Below are 18938 nucleotides of genomic sequence, written 5' to 3' on the forward strand. Positions count from 1 at the left end.
GCACCAAAATGTTGTAAATATTAATAACTGAATTAAGAAAACTGAAGACCCACACATCTTCTTTTTTTTTTTTTTTTTTTTTGAGACAGAGTCTCGCTCTGTTGCCCAGGCTGGAGTGCAGTGGCCGGATCTCAGCTCACTGCAAGCTCCGCCTCCTGGGTTTACGCCATTCTCCTGCCTCAGCCTCCCGAGTAGCTGGGACTACAGGCGCCCGCCACCTCGCCCGGCTAGTTTTCTTTTTGTATTTTTTAGTAGAGACGGGGTTTCACCATGATAGCCAGGATGGTCTCTATCTCCTGACCTCGTGATCCGCCCGTCTCGGCCTCCCAAAGTGCTGGGATTACAGGCTTGAGCCACCACGCCCGGCCGACCCACACATCTTAAAAAGCAATCACTACCCCCAACACTGTAAATATACTAAAAAGCATTGATTTATGTATTTTAAATGAGTGAACTGTATGGTATGTGAATTATGTCTCAAAACTGTTTTAAAAAGCCACGATCACTACCATGATATTATAGAGTTAATATCTTCTATATTTTACATATGATTAAACTAAAGTTCGTAAGATTAAGCTCCATCCCTTAGGTCACACTACTATGTGTGACTGAGTCTGGGCCTAAGACTCGTGATTTGGCTTTTGCCTCTGTTCCACACAGCCTTTCACAGCCAGGGCTTTTTATTGTAATGTTATTATTTTTCCAATCTCTGAACTCTGTTTCTGTCAGTTTTCACACTAATACCTTCTTTTCCATATACAGTACAGATTGCCAAGGCTAGGAATGCTGAAGACATAAATCATTTGGCTCTGCAATATTAGTACTGGATTGAAACCAAAGACAAGTGGCAAAATAACACATGGTGAAAGCATGGGCTATGTTTCTGTGATGCCAGGCATAGTTGAATTAATTCTTTGAGAGGAGGTGTGAATACACATGTATAATGATACTTAAACACAACTGTGAGCAAAATATTTTGTCACATTCCCCTGTGTTGTCAGGTTTGGTCTGCCATCTGCCATTCTTGCAGTGACTGCTTAAAGCACCCATTAGTAGTAGCTCTGTGCTAATCCAGAGTTATTACTACTAACTCAGTAGTAGCAATCTGTGCAAGAGGCCACAGATTTTTCGTGGAAAGATAAAGGAGAGCCTTTTTTTTTTTTTTTTTTTTTGAGACAGAGTCTCGCTCTGTTGCCCAGGCTGGAGTGCAGTGGTACGATCTCAGCTCACTGCAAGCTCCGCCTCCTGGGTTCAAGCCATTCTCTTGCCTCAGCTTCCCAAGTAACTGGAACTACAGGTGCTCACAACCACGCCTGGCTAATTTTTTGTATTTTTTAGTAGAGATAGGTTTCACTGTGTTAGCTAGGATGGTCTCAATCTCCTGATCTCGTGATCCACCCGCCTTAGCCTCCCAAAGTGCTGGGATTACAGACATGAGCCATAGCACCTGGCCAATAAAGGGGATTCTTGAATTTCTGCTGTTTTTCCTATATATTCTCTAAGGAATTAGTTTTTTCATTGGAAATTACTACAGGGTAATGAGCATTTCTTTCTTTTTCTTTTTTCTTTTTTTTTGAGACAGAGTCTAGCTCTGTTGCCCAGGCTGGAGTGCAGTGGCACGATCTCAGCTCACGCAAGCTCCGCCCCCTGGATTCAGGCCATTCTCCTGCCTCAGCCTCCCGAGTAGCTGGGACTACAGGCACCCACCACCACGCTTGGCTAATTTTTGTACTTTTAGTAGAGATGACATTTCACCATGTTGACCAGGCTGGTCTCGAACTCCCCACCTCAGGTGATCTGCCCACCTTGGCCTCCCAAAGTGCTGGGATTACAGGTGTGAGCCACCGCGCCTGGCCAACCATTTCTTTCTTGATATTGTTGTATGAAGTAGTTGAGAATTTAAAGTTTTTATCTGTTCAGATTTATGGAATTCCTTTATCTGATCCTTACAGTTTACAGATCTAAAAATTTCAGAATGAATTATGTTCAGTTATAGTCAGTTTAAGAATGCAGGAAAGTATATAATAAAAATTACTGATTTCCATGCAAATTGATTAAAATATAAAAGTCTTGGCCGGGTGTGGTGGCTCACGCCTGTAATCCTAGCACTTTGGGAGGCCAAGGCAGGCAGATCACTTGAGGTCAGGAGTTCGAGACAAGCCTGGCCAACATGGTGAGACCCCGTCTCTACTAAAGATACAAAAAATTAACTGGGCATGGTGGCGGACGCCTGTAGTCCCAGCTACTGGGGAGGCTGAGGCAGGAGAATCGCTTGAACCTGAGAGGCAGAGACTGCAGTGAGCCGAGATCGTGCCATTGCACTCCAGCCTAGGTGACAGAGCCTCTGTCTAAAAAAAAAAAAAAAAAAAAGTCTTAGTACAAAAGAGGATAACAATATGTTATCAGAAACACTAAATGTCGAAAAACACTTTCATTCCTAGATACTGTCAGATAAGTGAAGTTTTATTACAAAGTGTAAATGTTTTATATCCCTGAAAGAATTAACATAAAAACCACAAAAAGGGTATGAGTGATTGTTTTGAAGTAAGCTGTCTAAAACGTAGATACCAAATATTCCAACACAACAATTAGCTCTTAGAAAAGATCAAGATTTTATCATAAGCCTGTATAGTTTATTCTCTCTAAAGCAATGTATACAGCTTTTCCCCTAAATTAAGGTTTCTCAACCTCAGTAACTTCAGCCTCTATGTACTGGATGCCAGTACCTCCTTTCTCTTCCCTCCTCAGTTACAACAACCAAAAATGTCTCCAGACATTGCTAAATATTCTCTGGGGACAATTTACTCCAGTTGAGAACCACTGCCCTAAATATATTAGAGAATAAGAGCTATAATACAAACTGGTAAGACTGAGAGATAGTAGGACAGAACTCAAAAGATATTTTTGTGTAGGTTTGAGTACTGACAAAGATTTTGAGTTCATGTTATTTTAATCAAATGATATATTATTAAAAGGGAGAGCATCTGGTTCAAAGATTTGTCCTTACAAGCATCAGAAAGTAGTTCATGTCTTACCAGAAGAGCCATTTATCAAGTTATTTTGTAATCATTCCAAGGAGGCTTACAGAAGAAATCAGACTTAATTCTTTTTTCTTACAATATATTTTTAGGTTCCTGAAATAACCTAAAAATGAACACATCTTTATTTTTAAAAGGCCTCATGGAAGAAATCACATTTAGTTGACCCTTTTTTTCCCACCATAGACAACATTGCAGGTTTTTGAAACTAAAATTACTAGATAAATGGATTTTCTATTTCTTTTCTTTGATCTTGTCTCCCCTGAATTCAGCATTCATGGAATATGATCATTAACACATTTTAGCCTTTCTACTGATGGTACATTTAACTTTCTTGTTGCTGTCAGTTCCCTGGCAGAGCACTAATGATTTATTTTTTACCCTCTGTATGAGAGCCCACTACACACTGTAACATTTGTGTGTGTCCTGGATTCACAGTTATTTTGCCTGGTGACTTTGAAATAATACAGTAGCTCTGGCCTTTACTTATTCTTCCCTTTTCCCTTTCTCACATAGCAGCAGCTGTGGATTCGGCAGACCGAAGTCCTCGGCCCACTTCTGCACCCGCCATTGCTCAGGGTCAGGTTGCAGAAGGTGGCGTCCTAGATGCCTCTGCTGAAAAAACAGTGGTCCCTAAAGCACAGAAGGAAACAGTGAAGGCTGAAGTGAAAAAGGAAGACGAGCCACCTGAGCAAGCTGAGCCAGAGCCCACAGAAGCATGGAAGGTATGTCATCAGTCCAAATACCTAGCTAACTCACTTTGTGATTTAGAGGCCTTAACATTTTGACCAGGAACATGTTCAAAGCGATTGCTTATTCTCATAGACTCAACAAAGTTATTCCTCATTCTTTCTAAATGAAGATGTCTCCCATGAACCAGTAAAATATTTTCATAAAGTTATGTCAATAAGACTGTAAGCTATCTCAGAAGTTATAAGGTGACCCACTCCTTGACCCAACTATTATTTTTCTAAATGAACTTGTAAAACACACCAGTATGATTGATCCTCTGCTTTTTAAAATAATTTTTACTCATCTAGAAGGAATCGCCACATAGATTTTTAAGACTAAGCTCTGCTGGCCGGGCGCGGTGGCTCAAACCTGTAATCCCAGCACTTTGGGAGGCCGAGACGGGCGGATCACGAGGTCAGGAGATCGAGACCATCCTGGCTAACACGGTGAAACCCCGTCTCTACTAAAAAATACAAAAGAGTAGCCGGGCGAGGTGGCGGGCGCCTGTAGTCCCAGCTACTCGGGAGGCTGAGGCAGGAGAATGGCGTAAACCCGGGAGGCGGAGCTTGCAGTGAGCAGAGATGCGGCCACTGCACTCCAGCCTGGGCGACAGAGCCAAACTCCGTCTCAAAAAAAAAAAAGACTAAGCTCTGCTATTGTGATTAAAATATAATTTTATTTTCTAAGATGGATATATATACAACATTTCCAAAGAATAGGTATTACATAAAGCACATCTATGTGGTTGCTCAAATCTTAAGTAGCGTTACAAAAAGGAGAAGATCCATTATGTAGGAGAGGTTATACTGCTGAGTTACCTATGGTTCTCAGTTAGTTGTATCCACAGTCATTGCACTGTGTTGAAAAATCACCAATTTAATTAGCAGATTTCCTAGACGGTGACTAGACTGACCTTTTTTTTTTTTTTTTGAGACGGAGTCTCGCTCTGTCGCCCAGGCTGGAGTGCAGTGGCCGGATCTCAGCTCACTGCAAGCTCCGCCTCCCGGGTTTACGCCATTCTCCTCCCTCAGCCTCCCGAGTAGCTGGGACTACAGGCACCCGCCACCTTGCCCGGCTAGTTTTTTGTATTTTTTAGTAGAGACGGGGTTTCACCATGTTAGCCAGGATGGTCTCGATCTCCTGACCTCGTGATCCGCCTGTCTCGGCCTCCCAAAGTGCTGGGATTACAGGCTTGAGCCACCGCGCCCTGCCTAGACTGACCTTTTATGTGTTAAGCTTCGTAAACACATTTAAGCAGTGATGGAATCGAAGTGCTAGCTCAGATTTATTGAAATAAATATAGGCCTTACTGTTGGCAACAGGAATTATGAGAAGCACTCTTTATAAGAAGAATTACATTTGTATATGTCTGTTAAGAAATTAAAAAAAAATTAGACTGCATAAGATCTTAGTAAGTGTCCTCGCTTTGGCAGATTGATTAACCTTGTTCTTTTGGAGCCAGATCTCCAATAAACAATATCTAGTTTATTTCTAGAACAGTGGACAATCTAACTCTGTTTTGATTGTATTTAAAAAAACAAAAAACAAAAAACTGTTAGACCAGGTTTGGAGTCTCTCACCTGTAATCCTAGCACTTTGGGAGAGCAAGGCGGGCGGATCCCTTGAGCCCAGGAGTTCAAGACCAGCTTTGGCAAAATGGCAAAACCCCATGTCTACAAAAAATACAAAAACTAGCTGGGTATGGTGATGCGTATCTATAGTCCCAGCTCCTTGCGGGGGCAGAGACAGAAGGATAGCTTGAACCTGCGAGATTGAGGAGGCTTCAGTGAGCCGAGATTGCACCACTGCACTTCAGCCTGGGTGACAAAGTGATATCCTGTCTCAAATGGTGAAACCCCATCTCTACTAAAAATACAAAAATCAGCTGGGCGTGGTGGCAGGCGCCTGTAATCCCAGCTACTGGGGAGGTTGAGGCAGGAGAATTCCCTGAACCTGGGAGGCAGAGGTTGCAGTGAGCCCAGATCACACCACTGCACTCCAGCCTGAGTGACAGAGCAAGACTCCGTCTCAAAAAATATAATAAAGAAAGAAACAAACTGTTAAATATGACATACAGTTTTACTGTCCATTTGGGACTACCTTGAGTCCAGAGAGAAAAACAGATTGAGTGAATGATATGTATTTACATTTTTTGTACCTAGCCAAATATTTATGACATTGGTCGTCAGGTTCAGTGTCAACAATGCCTGTTTAATGTTAGACTACCTCCTCAGTTTTTAATGTTAGAATATCTCACCAGGCACTTTTGACTATCCCTCCATTTGTTATACTAACTAAAAAGTGTTAGATTACTGGAATTGTCAGGGGAATCTTCGTAGTGGCTAAGATTCCTCTGGCTTTCTGCTGACTTACTTTTACTAATTTTTGCCTGTATCATAGACATAAATATCTTCAACAATAGGCTCCCTTCAACAATAGGCTCTCAACTTCTTGGGAAGTTGGCAGAGTAAAGAGATCACTACCTGGTATAAGCTTTCCAAGTCAATAGGGGGTCTTTGTTGCCAATTAATTCTACATAAATATATGATTTGAGATACTTGTGTTGAAATGAGACTGAAGACCACCTCTGATAACTTATTATAGTAATGGTGGTGGCAGAATTAAGGGTGACTCTGAGCTGATTTTATATGTAGCAGTTAGAAAATAACTATGGCGGCAGGCACAGTGGCTCACGCCTGTAATCCCAGCAATTTGGGAGGCCAAGATGGGTGGATCACAGCGTGGCCAACATGGCGAAACCCTGTCTCTACTGAAAATACAAAAATTAGCTGGGCATGCTGGCAGACACCTGTAATCCCAGCTATTTGGGAGGCTGAGGCAGGAGAATCACTTGAACCTGGAAGACAGAGGTTGCAGTGAGCCGAGATTGCGCCACTGCACACCAGCCTGGGCGACAGAACAAGACACTGTCTCCAAAAAAACAAAACAAAACTATGGCATTTACCTGAAACCATATTTATTATATAAAGCAATAGTAGTGATAAAGTAGCCTTGTAACTGTAAATTTCATTATCTGACATTAGTTTGAGATAGAGAAAGCTTTTTGTTGTCATTTTAACAAGGTCTATTCTGCAAGTATGGCAGTAGGTACTGTCTCCCCCATGTATATTGTTATCTCATTTAATGTTCTATGTAGGGGCATACACAGAAATACTGTTGCTACTTGGCCTCAATTCTTTTTTTTGAGATGGAGTCTTGCTCTGTCACCCAGGCTGGAGTGCAATGGTGCGATCTCAGCTCACTGCAACCTCCACCTCCCGGGTTCAAGCGATTCTCCTGCCTCAGCCTCCTGAGTAGCTGGATTACAGGTGCCCACCACCACGCCCAGTTAATTTTTGTATTTTTAGTGGAGACAAGGTTTCACTATGTTGGCCAGGATTGTCTCGAACTCCTGACCTCAGGTGATCCGCCTGCCTCGGCCTCCCAAAGTACTGGGATTACAGGCGTGAGCCATTGTGCCCAGCTTGCCTCAATTCTTAAACTGAAGTAGAGGCTCTCAATTTTCTGCTATTGGATTGATAAAGATCCAAAACAAAAAGAAGTCATTATTCATTTGAACGAGGAATTTAAACTTTGTAAAATAATTTTTTTTTTTTGAGATGGAGTCTCGCTCTGTCGCCCAGGGTGGAGTGCAGTGGCGTGATCTTGGTTCACTGCAACCTCCGCCCCTCCAGGTTTAAGCAATTCTCTGCCTCAGCCTCCGGAGTAGCTGGGATTACAGGCGCGTGCCACCACGCCCAGCTAATTGTTTTGTATTTTTAGTAGAGACAGGGTTTCACCCTTGGTCAGGCTGGTCTTGAACTCCTGACCTCGTGATCCACCCGCCTCGGCCTCCAAAAGTGCTGAGATTACAAGCATGAGTCACCGCTCCCGGCCTGTAAAATAATTTAACATTATTGTTTGCTAAATGCACAATTCTAGGAAGACATTATCTCCATTTTATCCATAAGAAATTTAAGCTCTGAGGGGTAAAAAAAAAACTTGTTAATGACCACACAACAAATATGCTGGGACTTAAAGTAGAAATGACCCAAAACGGTTCATTACCCCTGGTAGTTAAAGTGCTGTAATGGGGTGTGCTTAACTTAACACTTGACAGTGTCACTAATTTTGTAGCTCTCTCAGATTTTTTAGACTCAGTCTAGGGAAAATAGCACAATGACATTATATTCCAAAGTAATACTGCTTAGTGTGATTAAAAAGAATATCAACACCACAGATTGATGAGGTTCTGTAAAGAACTTAATGATACAAAGTGATTTAGCCCTTAGTAAAAACAATCAATTTTTTAATTTAAAATATCCAACGCTTTGTGCGTTGCTCACTGTATTATGCTCCCTCTTAATAGCCTGTTTTTTTTTTTTTTAAATAATTACTCCATTTTCTATGTATAGAATGACATTACTAAAGGTATTTCAAAGCTAGGCAGGAGACCTTAGCTATTCGCTTTCTAATATTAATACTAAGGATGAATCTTGCCCTTCTACCAAACACATAGGCTTCACCTTCCTAGAGAAGATTGCAGCGTGTTGAATGTTACAGCTGAATCCTGCATGTGCTTGTTTATAACCAGCCCTGGGAGTAATTTCATGTGTCAGTTACAATTTAAATTGGGTTTATTGTAATGTTTTGTTGTGTAATAAACTGAAGAATGAAGTGCCTCCTTAAGTATATTGTTCAACTAACAAAATCCTTTGTGTTTACCAGTTTGGTGTCATATGTGGTTTATTACATGTGTGCTTTAGCTAAAGATTTTCTTTTTCTTCCTGTCATATATGTCATACGTTGATAACTTCATATGTAAATTTGTTTTTAAATGTTACTTAAAGTACTTCCAGATCATTTTTAAAGGCAAAACAAAAACAAGGCTATTGCATTAAATAAGCCTAAATTATTCTTTTTAGTGGGTACTTTTTTATAAATAAGTATAAAAATATATTTTCTTCATCAATAGAATACTTACCTTAATTTTCTTTTTTGATAATTTGGATATCCATATTACCTTTTCAGCCTTGAAAATGTGACGGTAAACACAGATGACTTTTGGGAGTAATATCCTTCCCTGTAACACCCTCCATAAGACTGCATCATGATGATTACATATCAGCGTATTTCACAAGCAGCTTAAAGATGCAGCTTGTTTGGAAACAACACTATTCATAGAAACCTACTAACCTAAAATGTTTTTACTACTTTATTTCTTAAATGTAGGTGGAAAAAACCCACATCGAGGTGACAGTACCCACCTCAAATGGTGACCAAACACAGGTTTGTGCCAATAGGCCACTTGTTCCTCTTTCCCTCCGCCCCCTCAATTTTTTTCTTCTCCCTTACTCCCTTTTCCTTAAAATTATAAAATGAAGGTTCAAACAAACTTCAATGAGCAACATTTTATCATTTTTCTTTCTTTTTTAAATTATGGCAAAACAGAAGCTTGCAGAAAAAACTGAAGATCTGATAAGAATGAGGAAGGTTAGCCGTTTTTCACTTTCACAAAACTACATTGCCATTTCACCCATGCTGACTTACAATGCATTAAAAAGACAGTGATCCATTCTTTTCATTGATTTCTTTTAATCAGGAGTTGTTAATATTTTCAAATAACGGATATGGGCCAGGTGCATTGGCTCCTGCCTATAATCCCAGCACTTTGGGAGGCCGAAGCAGGAGGATCCCTTGCGGTCAGGAGTTTGAGACCAGCCTGGCCAACGTGGTGAAACCATGTCTCTACTAAAAATACAAAAATTAGCCAGGTGTGTTGGTGCACGCCTTTAGTCCCAGCTACTTAGGAGGCTGAGGCATGAGAATCGCTTGAACCTGGGAGGTGGAGGTTGCAGTGAGCTGAGATCATGCCACTGTGCTCCAGCCTGGGTGACAGCTATACACATATATTTACATAAACTGAAGAAACCATAATCCTATACTATATGTTGAAAAGTTTCATTAAACTTTTCATTAAACAGTGAGAGTAAAACCTATCTTTTATATTTAGAAATGTATAAGAACTATTTCACAATGACATCATATTCTTAGAATGATTGATAATATTTTATACACATTTATCATAAAATGAAAACCATCATAGCTGGGTGTGATGGCTCACACCTGTAATCCCAGCACTTTGGGAGGTTGAGGCAAGAGGATCCCTTAAGTCCAGGAGTTCAAGACCAGCCTGGGCAACATAGGGAGACCCCGTCACTTCAAAACAATAAATAAATAAATTAGCGAGGCATGGTGATACGCTCCTGTGGTCCCAGCTACTTGGGAGGCTGAGGCAGGAGGATCACTTGAGTCCAGGAGGTTAAGGCTGCAGTGAGCCACAACTGCACCACTACATTCCACCTAGGTGACAGAGTAAGACCCTGTCTCCAAAAAAACACCCTCTGTAGCAGCAACCCCAGTACTGTGTATAACTATGGGTTTGACTTCTCTGCCTCATTCTTTTCATCTATAGAGTGGGATGAATCAGTTTGAATCAGTTAACTGAATATATTTATTGGCTGGTCATGTATAAAATGATAATCTTTCTTAGATCTTTTTTATAAAAGCGATCTAATTTTTTATTAGATTTTATAATTAGAGATTATAAAATCTCTAATTATACTCAGTGTCACTAAGTATAAAATACATCCCAAAAGCTAAATAATGTTTTTAAAGCATTTCTTCACTCCATGATACCTGGAGTTTCAGTGTTTTTTAGAGTCATATGTTTTAAGGTAACCCTCAAACAGTTCAATTTCAAAAATGAACATAAAACAACTTGTTACATAAGAAGCCAATGAAGCCAGGAACACTGTCTGTTTGAATAACATCATCACATTCTTTCATCATTCATGAACAAGGTCATCGTTTTCTCGTGGTAATCATGTTCTCTGTGTGTCCTTGTGACTCTGACCATTTCATGTTGGCATATGCTGCGCTGTGGACATTTAATTTTAAATATTTTTTGGTTTGCCAATTTTCAGTTTTTTCCTGCAAGAACAACATTTTAATTTTTTATGCTTTTCTGTTTTTTCCCCCTTTCATTTTCACAGAAAAAGAGAGAAAGACTAGATGGTGAAAACATTTATATCAGACATAGCAATTTAATGTTGGAGGTTTGTATGAACTTGAAGCTTATTTCAGTTGGTTGCCTGGAACCTTCTGCATTCTTTGCTGATCCCCTTTTCTTCATTCTGTGCTGCATTTGGTTTTGCATGCCATTGCATGAAGGAACTTTAGGTTTAAAATGCTTTTGCATGTTGGTGAACATGAAGATATGCAAACATCTCGCCTTCTGATTCTTTTTAGTTTCTATCTGTCGTACTTACCTGGAAAAATATATGATTGGGACTACCTCTACCTCTCATGGTTCCATTGTTTTACCCACCTTTAGAAAGTTCTACATCATTGCTAAAAGTTCCTTTAATTTTCCAAGAGTATAAACTTCCATGTGTCCCAAGATGCAAATTTGCACTATTCTTTCATTTTCTGAACTAAGAGAGTGTGAGAAAGTAGGGAATTCAGAATGGACTTAAAATATTGGAGATAATAGAAAAATGACAGAAGAACTTTTGGGGGGGAAAAAAGAAATAAGAAGGAAAGAGGGGAGCCTAGCATTTAATCAGTAGTTACTATAAGGTGGTTTAATCATAAAAACAGGCCTGTGGGTATGGGATTGTTATTTTAAAGATGAGAAAATTGAAGCTCAAAGAGATTAAGTAATTTCCCTGTAGTCCCAGAACTGGAAAGCCAAGATGTGAGGATCTATCCAACTCTATTAAACTACTCTATTTTCCACTCAGAAACAGCAACATGCTGTCTGCTATAAGAGTTGTGAGATTATTTTCCCATTATATTCAACATTGGTCATATATATATATGTATATATGTATTTTTTGAGATGGAGTCTTGCTCTGTTGCCCTGTCTAGAGTGCAGTGGCGTGATCTCGGCTCACTGCAAGCTCCGCCTCCCAGGTTCATGCCATTCTCCTGCCTCAGCTTCCCAAGTAACTGGAACTACAGGCGCCCGCCACCACGCCTGGCTAATTTTTTGTATTTTTTAGTAGAGATGGGTTTCATTGTGTTAGCCAGGATGGTCTCAATCTCCTGACCTCATGATCCACCCGCCTTGGCCTCCCAAAATGCTGGGATTACAGGCATGAGCCACCGGGCCTGGCCTATAAAGGAGATTCTTGGATTTCTGCTGTTTTTCTTATATATCCTCTAAGGAATTAGTTCTTTCATTGGAAATTACAACAGGGTAATGAGCATTTCTTTCTTTTTCTTTTCTTTTTTTTTTTTTTGAAACAGTGTCTGGCTCTGTTGCCCAGGCTGGAGTGTGGTGGCATGATCTCAGCTCACTGCAAGCTCCACCTCCCAGGTTCAGGCCATTCTCCTGCCTCAACCTCCCGAGTAGCTGGTCTACAGGCGCCCGCCACCACACCCAGCTAATTTTTTCTATTTTTAGTAGAGACGGGGTTTCACTGTGTTAGCCAGGATGGTTTTGATCTCCTGACCTCATGATCTGCCCGCCTTGGCCTCCCAAAGTGCTGAGATTACAGGCATGAGCCACTGCGCCCGGCCTTTTTTTTTTTTTTTTTTTGAGGCAGGATCTCACAGAATTACCCAGGCTGGAGTGCAATGGCACAATCACTGCTTACTGCACCCTCAGCCTCCTGGGCCCAAACAATCCTGCCATCTCAATCTCCTGAGTCGCTGGGGCTATGGGTGCACGCCACAATGCCCAGCTAATTTTTAAATTTTGGTAGAGACAGGATCTCAATATGTTGCCCAGGCTGGTCTTAAACTCCTGGACTCAAGTGATCCTTCTGCCTTAACCTCCCAAAGTACTGAGGTTACAGGCATAAGCCACTGGACCCAACCTAAACTTTAAAACTAGATAGATCTCTGGCTTAATATATAGCCTCTAATTATTTAAACCTCATCTTATTCCTTGTCAATATCTGTATTTTGAGTACTTGTTACGTATAAAGTCTTTGAGAAGAATTATGCCCAGCCTTCATTAAACATGTATTGCATGGTGGGTGCAATACCAAGTGCTTTACATATATTTGTCTCATTTAACATGAAGTTTTTCAAGGCTGGATCCTCAGATATTTCAAACTTGGCAACTAGCTCTCTTTGTTTTAGCCCGTATCTGAAACTAGACCTGAGTAGTTCCATCTTCAGAGACTAGGAAGAATAGTGAATGTTAGTTGATTTCCTTTATTTGGCAGTATAACATCTTGAAATTCTAAACATGCATATTTCCTGACTAGTTCATCTTCAGTGCTTCCTCTTAACTGGAACCTGCAGTACCAATCATATATTTGTCATTTGTTCCATGAGGTGTGTTATGGCTTCTAAGACTCACAAAGTCCCTGTGTGTGATGTGTTTTTCCCTCAGCATTTCATTGACAGCCATGAGAGGGGATTTCTAAATAAGTGTGTTTGAAAATTAAAACCACTAACTGCCTTTTGAGAACATTTTATATTTAATGAAGTGTTTGGTTTGATTGCTTCTAAAATTATGAAGTGATAGGCATCAAAAAGTGTCTAACCTGAACACAGCCAAAGTAATTTGGCCATCATTCTTTAGTTATTATAAAGTTTTTTCCCCAGTAAGGAAGTTCTCTCAAGTTATCTGTCACTCCAGCAGGCTTTTTTTTTTTTTTTTTAAGCATCCCTCCTCCCTCTTCTCCTACCCCGCCCCCACTAATGCTTTGTTCTGGCACAAATAAGGTCGAGTTCAGTTTTTAGATCTACCGCCTCCTCCATCTCCCAGAGAGAACCTGTAGCAAGTTGTCTATGACAAATTCTATTTGGAACAGGTCCCTTTGATATCTTAATTTTACTCTGTGCCCCCACAGGTTTCCAACAAAGCCAGCTAAGAAGGATGGAGAAAGCTCCCTCAGAAGCTACTGGTTTTACCAAAACATTTATTTTCTCAGGTTCCAAGCCAATCCGAAGCTAGGCAAGAAGAGTAGCAAATCACAAGTCTCTTATATTAAGAGGTTAACTCAGAGAGTTATCATTTTACATAGCATCTCTTGCTCATTTTTGTTTTGCTCTATTCACACTTTTAACCTTCCCAAATGTATTAAGTTGGTCTTGGCCCAAACAGATTTTAATTACCGGTGAGGAGCTGGGTCATGGGACCTTACATGCCTGGTGGGTCTGGTTGCTCAGTCTAACACTGGGTCTTTGAATGGGCTTGTTCATGCTTTTCTTTAGCTACTAGACATGCTTTTCTTGCTTTCAGCTAGAACAAAAGTGCAAACTGTTCTTTCCCCCATAGCGAAGTCCATATTCATAAAATATACTCACATTTCATCCCAACATGCGAAACATGCTCTTCTGGATGCTACAGGATCGCCCTTTTGGAGTTAGCTTTCTATTTGATCTTAAAGCAGGTATACATGGTTCAGTCTTGCAAAAATAAAAATAAATAGACTAGTTAATGATTTTTCTGAATGAATATCTCCAGAATCAAAATCGTCTCACTGATTATTCTTATGCTGTTTTCCCTTTGACATTGCTTTTGAAAGAGTTTTATTTAGTTAAAACCTGTATTACCCTCAGAAAAAACTTTGAAGCAAAATTTTATTGAAATGAATTCTAATTTTTTACCCCAATACAGCTGTTTCCTACAGAGCCAAAAAAGAAAGACTAAATCCAAAATTCACCTGGCATATTAGGAAATGTATTTAGCATTATGCTTTTCTTGGATACAGAGCTGCCTTGATATGTAATAAATTTTTTGCAGTCATCAAGTGATGGGCTCCCACATGTTTTGATCTCAAGCATAGATCTTTTAAGGTTTTTTGAAGTGTTGTTGGACAAAGAACATTTGAGTTTTTGTCTTCAAGTTATATTTACCAGACTATTTTTGGCCGAGTCCCCTTTTTGAAAGTTGTTATACACCTCCTTTTACATAAACCTGAATATTATTTCTAGCTCATGCTTTATTAACCTAAGCTTCATTCATTTCTCCCTGGAATATCCCTTTAATAGCTTGCCTGTACCTCAGGTTGCCCAATATTCAAATTTGCGAGAGTGTATACCTACTATGTACCCACAAAAAATAAAAAGATTTTTTAATTTTTAAAAAATTAAAAAAAAATTTAATCTGCTGGAACAGTTGAATTATTTTAAATTGTCAAGGCGATATATAAGGTATTTGGTGAACTCTTGTTAACTCACTCTCAATCCTTTGAAGGTCATTGGAAGAGGTCCCTGGTTTGAGTTGTACTAAGTAATGAAGTGAAGCTGTTAGAAGCTAGAAAGCCTAAGGTTTTTAGTTTATGTGCATATTATTGACAAAGAAAAAAAGTCATTGTGTTATGTACCTCTGGGTGATTTTTCAGACGTAGTAACAGTCTGCTCTGGAGCCTTTAACTAGGAATTTCAGTAATAAAGTCTTATATCAAAAAAGGGCTATTCTTGTTTCTCAAAAAGCAAAAACAGCCATCTAGTAATAGAGAAGTAAAACCATCTCCAGGTAGAAGTAGAAGGATACTGTATGTTTGCAACTCAACAAGACAAGACAGTCAGTGGTGGATTGTATGTTTCACCATGCCTTCATTAAACAGTTTGTTCATCTATTGCTATCTCCATCCTCCTGAGCTGAGCCTAAAATAATTTCTTATCAAACTGAGGCTAACTGAGTTGTGGAACTACCTTCTTGGGATGAGGAGTTAGAGATCTGGTGCTGTGTCACATGGGAAAAAGAATCATAAATTAAGGCGTGAGTTCTTTATGGGTTATATAACTGCTAACAGCTATGGAGTTGTGATACTTCACAGCTTCCAAGAAAAGCACTTTATTTAAAGAAAAAAAAAAAGGCAAGCAAATATACCATGTTGTATATTTATAATCTGAATGCAGATTAGTAACATCTGTCCTGGATGTGGTGTGTTTTCTACCAGTGCCCAGTCTCTGACGGGTTGCCCTTGGTTATGTTTTTTGTCCTGATTATGTATTGTTTTGCATCTTTGTCCTTTCAACTATAGGATTTAGACAAGAGTCAAGAGGAGATCAGAAAACATCACGCTAGCATCAGTGAGCTGAAAAAGAACTTCATGGAATCTGTACCAGAACCACGGCCTAGTGAATGGGATAAACGCTTATCCACTCACTCCCCCTTCCGAACTCTTAACGTCAATGGGCAAATTCCCACAGGAGAAGGAGTGAGTACTTTGTCCACATGACCAATTGTGAAAATGGAGGGAATAAATGTTTTTATGTATTAATATTCTGTATCTGAGAGAAAGCTTAGAGCTGAAATTTGGATTTGGTGCCTCACTATATTCATTGCTGCTTTAAGGCATTTGTAATCAAATACTTACTTTTTTTAAGTCATGTAGGCTACCCAGTCCAATTATAGGAGCCATTTGGAGCCACCAGGAGATGATTAGCCTCTGAGGACTATCTCTGCAGCTATATGCTTCTGGCTAATGATTGTTTATAAACTGACCATAAGCCAGTAGAGGTTTATTTGTATTCAAACTGTGCCTTCAGGGACTCGAAAGTTTACTAAATTTAGGAAGGTCAAAATAGGAAAGAGATTAGTCTTTTTAAAAAGCTTGATTTGCTTTGGGAGGCCGAGGCCGGTGGATCACGAGGTCAGGAGATCGAGACCATGGTGAAACCCTGTCTCTACTAAAAATAAAAAAAATTAGCCAGGCGTGTTGGCAGGCACCTGTAGTCCCAGCTACTCAGGAGGCTGAGGCAGGAGAATGGCATGAACCCGGGAGGCAGAGCTTGCAGTGAGCCGAGATCGTGCCACTGCACTCCAGCCTGGGTGACAGAGTGAGACTCCGTCTCAGAAAAAAAAAAAAAAAAGCTTTATTTGAACATTTACACAACTTAGAAATATCTGAATGGTTCCCCACAATTATATAGTAAACCAAGGAGCCCCCTAAGCTAGAGAATTCAGAATTCCAAATATTAATGATTGTATTTCAATTTTAGAAAAACTGTGGTCTGGTCACCATGGCTCATGCCTGTAATCCCAGCACTTTGGGAGGCCAAGACAGGAAGATCACTTGAGTCCAGGAGTTTAAGACCAGCCTGGGCAATATGGCAAAACCCCATCTCTACAAAAATTAGTCATGTATAGTGGTGCGCACCTGTGTAGTCCAGCTATTCAGGGGGTTGAAACAGGAGGATTGCTTGAGCCAGGAGACCAAGGCTGCAGTGAGCCATGATTGTACCACTGTACTCCGGCTTGGGTGACAGAGTGAGACCCTGTCTCAAAAGAAAGGAAAAGGAAAACTATTTATTTTATCTTTATGAGTAACTAACTTTCAATACACTGTTGTGTGAGCTAGTCACAATTAGAGCTCAGGGGCTCTTCTTTTTCTGTTATTGTTGTCATTACCTATTTTAGAAATCCTACATCTGGGCCGGGTGTGGTGGCTCACACTTGTAATCCCAGCACTTTGGGAGGCTGAGGTGGGCGGATCACGAGGTCAGGAGTTCCAGACCAGCCTGGCCAGCATGGTGAAACCCCTAGTACTAAAAATACAAAAATTAGCCGGGCATGGTGATGCATGCCTGTAATCCCAGCTACTCAGGAGGCTGAGGTAGGAGAATTGCTTGAACCTGGGAGGCGGAGATTGCAGTGAGCTGAGATCGTGCCACTGCCCTCCAGATAGGGCAACAGAGTGAGACTCCGTCTCAAAAAAAAAGAAAAAGAAAAAAAGAAATCCTACATCTGAATAAATGAATCTGTTAAACATTTAATGAAAATATCTTGAAAGTTACCATGAACATATACCCCAAAAGCTTTTATCTTTAGTCAGTACCAGTGAAATATTTATATAGTCACAATGACTCAGTAAGTGATTATGATTTAAAAATTACGTGCTTGTTTTTCCCCAAAAACAATAGCAGTTCTAGTTTAAAAAGGTAAAGTGATGTCTTAATAATTTTAAAACTTTTTTTTTTTTTCTTTTTTTGAGATGGAGTTTCGCTCTTGTTGCCCAGGCTGGAGTGCAATGGCGTGATCTTGGCTCACTGCAACCTCCACCTCCCGGCTTCAAGTGATTCTCCTGCCTTACCCTCCCTAGTAGCTGGGATTATAGGCGCCTGCCACCACGCCCAGCTAATTTTTTGTATTTTTAGTAGAGATGGGGTTTCACTACCTTGGCCAGGGTGGTCTCGAACTCCTGACCCCAGGCTATCCACCTGCCTCAGCCTCCCAAAGTGTTGAGATTACAGGCATGAGCCACCACACCTAAAACTTTTTTTTTTTTTTTAATTTTCAGAATTTATGGTAAACTATCCAAATTATTATTTAGTTTCTGGAACTGGAGAAGGTAGTAAAAGTTGGTTCACAGGCTGGGCGTGGTGTCTCATGCCTATAATCCTAGCACTTTGGGAGGCTGAGGCGGGCGGATTACTTGAGGTCAGGAGTTTGAGACCAGCCTGGCCAACATGGCGAAACCCCATCTCTACAAAAAATACAAAAAAATTAGCCGGGCATGGTGGCATAATCTCAGCTACTTGGGAGGCTGAGGCAGGAGAATCGCTTGAACCCAGGAGGCAGAGATTGCAGTGAGCCGAGATTGTGCAACTGCACTCTGGCCTAGGCAACAGAGCAAGACCCCGTCTTAAAAAAAAAAAAAAAAAAAAAGTTGGTTCACAGAGGGTACTTTTTGTATTTTTCAAAGTGTGACTAAAATTGACTAACAGTTCCCCAAACAGAGCTGAACCAGTTTCACAAATAAGGCTGGAAAATACCTGAGTAATGGGCAGCTAAATAGAGATACCAGGGATGATAGGATGCTATTGTTTGCTTCTTACTGTCCTCTCAGCCTCCATTTTCTATAAATGGACATTAGTTTTGTGTTCTAAATCTAGAGCATGTATCCTGAACTGAGATGATAACTCTGCTTTCTGGGCAAGACCACTGTTTTCAGTGTCAATAGGATACTTAATTTTGATGTATCTCTACTAATAAGAGTCATAAAGGGTCTAGTAGTTCTGGTTGTGGCTTGATTTGATTTAGAGGGTCTGGCTAGTCAAAACCTAATTGAACAATTCTGAACAAGTAATTTATCATATTGGGCCTCAGTTTATGGAGTAGATGATCTTTAAGATCCCTGTGAACTCTAAAATTCTGTAAGTCTATGACTCCATGAGAAAATGCCTTGTCGCTGT

The 18938-nt window shown here is 40.3% G+C and overlaps 1 protein-coding gene across 16 annotated transcripts in view; it reads left to right on the top strand.

Annotated features, from left to right (window-relative positions):
• The window catches only part of EPB41 (erythrocyte membrane protein band 4.1), a 231912-nt gene that overhangs the window by 159636 nt on the left and 53338 nt on the right, over positions 1 to 18938 (top strand). For 9 of the 16 annotated variants that reach the window (XM_010380323.2, XM_030913695.1, XM_010380317.2 and 6 more), the window contains 3 exons: positions 3555 to 3763; positions 10826 to 10888; positions 15785 to 15961. In XM_010380323.2, the coding sequence (XP_010378625.1) occupies positions 3555 to 3763; positions 10826 to 10888; positions 15785 to 15961 (449 nt within the window). The remainder of the gene's footprint in view (positions 1 to 3554; positions 3764 to 10825; positions 10889 to 15784; positions 15962 to 18938) is intronic. The other 7 variants (XM_010380316.2, XM_030913698.1, XM_010380324.2 and 4 more) reach the window with 3 other exon arrangements.

Source organism: Rhinopithecus roxellana, chromosome 12 (genome assembly GCF_007565055.1).
Source record: "Rhinopithecus roxellana isolate Shanxi Qingling chromosome 12, ASM756505v1, whole genome shotgun sequence".
Classification (NCBI taxonomy): Eukaryota; Metazoa; Chordata; class Mammalia; order Primates; family Cercopithecidae; genus Rhinopithecus; species Rhinopithecus roxellana.